Source organism: Oxyura jamaicensis (genome assembly GCF_011077185.1).
Source record: "Oxyura jamaicensis isolate SHBP4307 breed ruddy duck chromosome 4 unlocalized genomic scaffold, BPBGC_Ojam_1.0 oxy4_random_OJ89258, whole genome shotgun sequence".
NCBI classification, from domain to species: Eukaryota; Metazoa; Chordata; class Aves; order Anseriformes; family Anatidae; genus Oxyura; species Oxyura jamaicensis.
In genome coordinates this window covers 2,897-8,537 of record NW_023303873.1, presented here as the reverse complement: position 1 = coordinate 8,537, position 5,641 = coordinate 2,897, and the positions used below count along the sequence as shown (strand labels likewise).

Genomic DNA, 5,641 nt, shown 5'->3' with positions numbered 1-5,641 from the left:
CCTGTTGCTTGTGACGGCTCTGCTGCTGACGCTGGTGCTGGTGGGGGTGGTGGCCTTTCTGTGCATCTACCTGGACGTGCCGTGGTACGTGCGCATGCTGTGGCAGTGGACGCAGACGAAGCGCAGAGCTTGGCACGAGTGCCCCGAGGAGCGGGAAACCGTCCTGCAGTTCCACGCCTTCATTTCCTACAGCGAGCGCGATTCCGTGTGGGTGAAGAACGAGCTGATCCCAAACCTGGAGAAGGGGGAGGGCAGCATCCAGCTGTGCCAGCACGAGAGAAACTTTGTTCCCGGCAAGAGCATTGTGGAGAATATCATTAACTGCATAGACAAGAGCTACAAGTCAATCTTTGTGTTGTCTCCCAACTTTGTGCAGAGCGAGTGGTGTCACTACGAGCTGTACTTTGCCCATCACAAGTTGTTTAGCGAGAACTGCAACAGCTTAATCCTGATTTTGCTGGAGCCGATCCCTCAGTATATTATCCCCGCGAGGTACCACAAGCTGAAGGCTCTCATGGCAAAGAGAACGTACCTGGAGTGGCCAAAGGAGAGGAGCAAGCGTGCCCTTTTCTGGGCTAACCTGAGGGCAGCTATTAATATCAACCTGCCAGGGGCTGAGGGACAGAGGTGTGGAGAAAGAGATTAAGAACCTTTTTATTGCAGTTTTTCTTCTTTTTTTTTTTTCTCTTTTTGATGAAACAATAAATACTTTTTTTTTTTTTTTTTTTTTTGTTGTTGTTGTTGTCAATATATTTCACTTTTTGTTATAGAACACTATTTCTATAGAATTGTCTATGCTGCCTTACTAGAGGGAAAAATTAGCCCAGTTTACTGGAAATCACTTGAGATTGACAGAGGTATAACCTGGATGTGTTTTTTGAAAGCGTGCTTGAAATATTGTAGTAAATATTTCTCAGTGGAATAAAATCTGGAGCACTTGGTATAGTCCTGTAGAAGAGGGACTGAATTGCTGGTGACTTCAGAGATCTACATTAATCACAAGGCTTAGACATCCTGGTCATAGGGCTTCTGTTAAAATTAGGCTTCAAGAAAGACAATTGCATATCTTGAGATGTCTAGGATTCCAGAGTTTGAGATGCTTCCTGGGTTAAGTTTCAGATTGAAGAACATAATGCACAGGACCTGGATACAGAACTCTGAATATCCTGTGCAAGGGAACAGGCATGGCTGTGACAGAACAGGACTGAGTGGGGAAGGAGGGGGGGTTTTATCCTTCAAAAGAAGAAGGATGAGCTACTTCGCCTTTTGGTGTTTGTAGCAGGGCATTGCTCTGGATGAGGGGATCAAGCGCACCCTCACTGAGCTCACAGACGACACCAAACTGGGTGGCAGTGTCAATCTGCCTGAGGGTAGGGGGCTCTGTGAGGGACCTGGACATGCTGGGCCCATGGGCCACATCCAGTTGCATGACTAGGGGAAGGATTGTCCTCTTGTATGCAGCACCGCTAAGTCAGCATCTCAAGCAGAGTGTTTGGTTTTGGGCCCCTCGCTACAAGAAGGATATAGAGTTGCTTGAGTCCCCATCACTGGAGGTACTTAAGAGGTGTGTGGACATGGCGTTTAGGGATATGGTTTAGTGATGGGACTCCGTGGTGAGGTTGATGGTTGGACTTGGTGATCTTGAAGGTCTTTTTCAACCTAGATGATTCTACGATTTCATGATTCTAAGAAGCTGTCAAATTCAGCTGAAATAGTATCTTTTGCAGCACAGCTATGAGTTTCTGATCAGAAAGGCAATAACCAGTCAGAGGGTGAAAAGATTTGCCAAGTCTTGGGACAACAGATAAGACCTCTATTCACGAAGTCAGAAGGACAAGCTACATTTACGTTATGTGCCAGATAATTGACTGAACAGCTACACATGCTGTGACTTACTGCATCCTTTTTCTCAGATTCCCCAGCCGAGATTCCTCAAGAGGTATATCAGGATATTCCAAACAATTATTTTAGCCTCTGCCATACTCTGAACACTTTATATAAAACCAGTTTTAGTCCAAGAAGGATTTTTTCCCAGACGTGGGGCCATGTGTTAGCCTCACATCCTGTGTCAGCCTCTTTTATGGCACTTGTATTGGCACATTCTGGAAGGTAGCTCCCAGGCATCAAAAAAGGGTGTATGTAAATATATTCTGATGTCGGATATCGTATCAGCATATTCCTGGCATTTGACTAGTCATCTCAGTGACTAGCAGGAATGCTATTTCACATGCAGAACTATATCAACATACAAAACTGATAACATGGGAGTTAACCACCCTCCAAAACCTAGAAAATGTGCAGAATGAAGTAAAAGCACACACACACACACACACACATATATATGTATTAGTAGAGTGTATTATAAATGAAACCAGAATTATGACAGAATGGAAGTCGCAATGCACACAGGAGTTGCCCTGCTGAGAGCTCAATGTGACTTCCATGCTTTGATCCTGGTGTCTGTCTTCGCCCAAGCAAAATGAGCTTAGGCATTAAATGCGGTGAAATCTCTGCTCAGTTTAACTTGTGGTGGCATTTAGCATTCGTTTTGCCTACTTGACCCACAGGAGTAAGTTGTGACCATTGAAGTTAAGGTCCTCTTTATGACCAAACACTGACCTAGGCACTTGCAACTTCTAATAACTATTAACTTTTTGTAAGTGCTTGGATGAGTCTAACGGCTCTGGCAGTTTTAACTCAATGTTTTGCACATGTAAGTTCCCTTTAACAGTTCCTACTGGGGACATACTTTGATCCTTCAGGACAGTGCTGCTCCTAAATAGCTTCTGATGCTCAGCTGAGTGTAGCTGCAGTTCCTCCCTAGGTAAGTAAACACAATGTGGAGGCAGACGTACGAGATATACATGGAGGAAGGGCTGTTTGTGAAAGTAACTGCTCATTGGTAGAATAAGATAAAAAAACAACCCACCAAAAACAACAACAACAACAACAAAAAAAACCACTTAACCAAAAACAAAAACAAACCACCCCAAAAAGCAGTAGTATAAGCTTAAAAAAAATGGAACAAGGTATCTGCATGAGTATAGATACATTCAGGACAGAAAGGATGGTATTTACCTGTTACATTCAGGATGCATGAACAGGTACACTCTGCTTTTTTGTTCTTGCTATCATGCAAAACGACTTAATCAGTGAACTGAAACTACCCTCAAACAAACCTTTGCTGAATGGGCTAGTAAAAATAACATTGTGCAATATCCCTAATGAATTAACACAGGTATTTAGGAGTGACAGTTTTATTTTTACTAGTTCCAAAGTTTTCGTTATGGTAAAACTTTTCTAACGTAAAAGAAAATGTTTTATTCAAAACTGTATTTTGAATGTACTTTAATATCTCCTAAAAAAGAGTCGTAAGGAAATTAAGCATATTATAAATAAAGGTGTGGGTACTTTTCCTTTTGTCAACCCTGTGTGCACTGGAGTCAGTTCTGAAGAAAGCTGATGGTGTATTTGATTTTGTCAACAGCAAAGATTTTTCAGTAGTTATACTGGAAGGGAAACTGCCATTGTTCTGTCAACAAGTGCCTTAGTCTATTCATTTTCATGGATTAAGGCTCCCCAGTGGGAACTTCTCCTTTAACATGAAGAAAAAAACAATATCAATTGACAATCAGACAGAAGCATTCATGATCCCCAGCCTTGTCTAGGGTCACAGGTGTCTCAACCTGTAATGAGTGACTCAGATCCACTGCACTGAGGAAAGGAGAATGGTTTGCTGTCAGGAGGTTTCAGCAAGAGTATCTTACTCATCAATCTCACATTGGAAGCCAGAAATTTTCTTCCAGCAAAGCAAAAAGGTTACATTCTTCTTTTCAAAATTGGAAAGGCAGAAGAAATGTTTTAAAGGAATCTAATGCAAGCTTCAAATATATCTGGTACAACTAATTGGAATAAGTTGCCATACTTCTCAGCTTTCTGAAGGTACATTCTTACCTTCAAGTCTCCTCCAAGGTGCTGTTTTATGGTGGGGAGTAAGGTTTAGATGGAGTCCAGAGTCATCCAAGATGCCCCAGTTTGCTTATACCTGAAGGATTCATTACATAACATCATGAATTTAATCTTAAAATTCATTAGGATAAAATGAACCTTTGTTCATTTATTTATCTCGGCTTCTTTCTTCCTTGCTGATTAATCTTGCTGAAGCATGTTGTGTTAGTTTGGAGGCTCATGGGAATGAGATGTTGGTTTTGGTTATTTACATCTGCCTCTGAAGTGCACTGACTCTCTGCTCTGTCGATTTGTTCAGTAGGCTCATGCTCCTGTTCAAAACTTTAATTGAATGACTGCTTTATTGGATTCCTTCATTCACAGATTGCCCTCTATGGCTTTATTCTTCATGGCTGCTCTGCAGCTTTCATATAGAAAATACTATCTCTAGATTATTTTTGTTCCCAATTTTTTGACTTAAAGTACAATGTGGGTTTTCCCTGATTTAACCATCCAAGCCATACCTAGTGTAAAGATGACCGACCTGTAAATGTTTTGAATTGCATCAGTTTGCCCCATTACTAGATTTGGAGTCTGTTAATGTGCTACATTAATTAATCTGCTTGTTGGTGAAACTAACTCAGGAGGGTAGATCTCTGCAAGAGATTTTGATATAAAGAGAAGTTGGCTGTGAAAGTTCTGCTTTCTGTTTTCTGTGCGTTCAAAAGAGGAGATGCAGCTGATGAACTTCCAGAACATCTGTGTATCTATCAGAAACAGACGTGAAATTAGAAATGCAGAATTATTTAAATATTCTTGCTTTTGGGGAACATTTTGTACTGCAGATAGGTTTACTTCTTCCTAAACCATAGAGTTAGGTAAATATTGCAGAAGTCAATGTACTTTGAATTTGGGCTGTTAAAGATTTCCTTTCATTGTGTTGTTAATACCTGCATTGCAGTGAAATGTAATTCTGTATTGGAATTCTGTAGTCTACAGATAAAAAACTTTTCTTCCTACTTCCTGACACAGTAGTTAAGGAATTAACATCTTGTATGAGATTCTCCAGCTTGAAGATTACATGTGCTTGAAAATCTGTCTTGAGGTTGTTAATGGAGTATGCAGAAGTCTTACGCTGGTTCTTCACTTGGAGATGAATTCAATGCACAAAAGGTGGGTAATATTTGCTACTTTATTTGCATTTTTAAATTTTTGTTATGGGTGTTTTGGAGTCCATCAGATCTCAGGTGTTGTGTTTCTTCACCAGGGGAAGATATTCTTGCATTTTGAAATTTCAGTGGAAATGTTAAATTTCAACAAAGAAGGAAAAAAAATGGCAATTTTCATTCTCAACCAACTAGAATTTAATACCGTCATACACGAGTGTTGGATGGGTTACTGCTGATTACTTGCTTTGCTATAGAGATCTGCTCTATTCTTGAGTTTGGCACACTTCAGTGCTCTACAGGGTGGATTGTCCCTTGCACCGTACAGCATAGTGTGTCTAGTAAACTAAAATTCATCTGGCAATCGAGCATGGACAGAGATTTTTTTTTTTAATTAATTAATTTATTTTTTTTGTCCCTTCAGGAAAAGAAAGTCTTGCTTTGTTCCTGACTTCCCATCTCCCCAAAGTTTATTTGATTCAAGAGGTTTTTTTTTTTTTTTTTTTTTTTTTTTTTTTTTTTTTTTT

At 40.3% G+C, this 5,641-nt stretch overlaps 2 protein-coding genes across 2 annotated transcripts in view; both read left to right on the top strand.

The window, feature by feature from the left end:
- Positions 1-4: 4 nt before the first annotated feature.
- LOC118157238 (toll-like receptor 1) lies at positions 5-941 on the top strand (the record flags this gene model as incomplete). Its single annotated transcript, XM_035311495.1, has 1 exon — positions 5-941. A coding segment is annotated over one exon (642 nt), but the record flags the coding sequence as incomplete, so codon positions are not given.
- Positions 942-4,735: 3,794 nt separating this feature from the next.
- LOC118157237 (toll-like receptor 10) overlaps positions 4,736-5,641 on the top strand; it is a gene marked incomplete at its 3' end in the record, with an annotated part of 3,795 nt that continues 2,889 nt past the window's right edge. Inside the window, exons 1-2 of the mRNA XM_035311494.1 lie at positions 4,736-4,826; positions 4,941-5,121. The remainder of the gene's footprint in view (positions 4,827-4,940; positions 5,122-5,641) is intronic.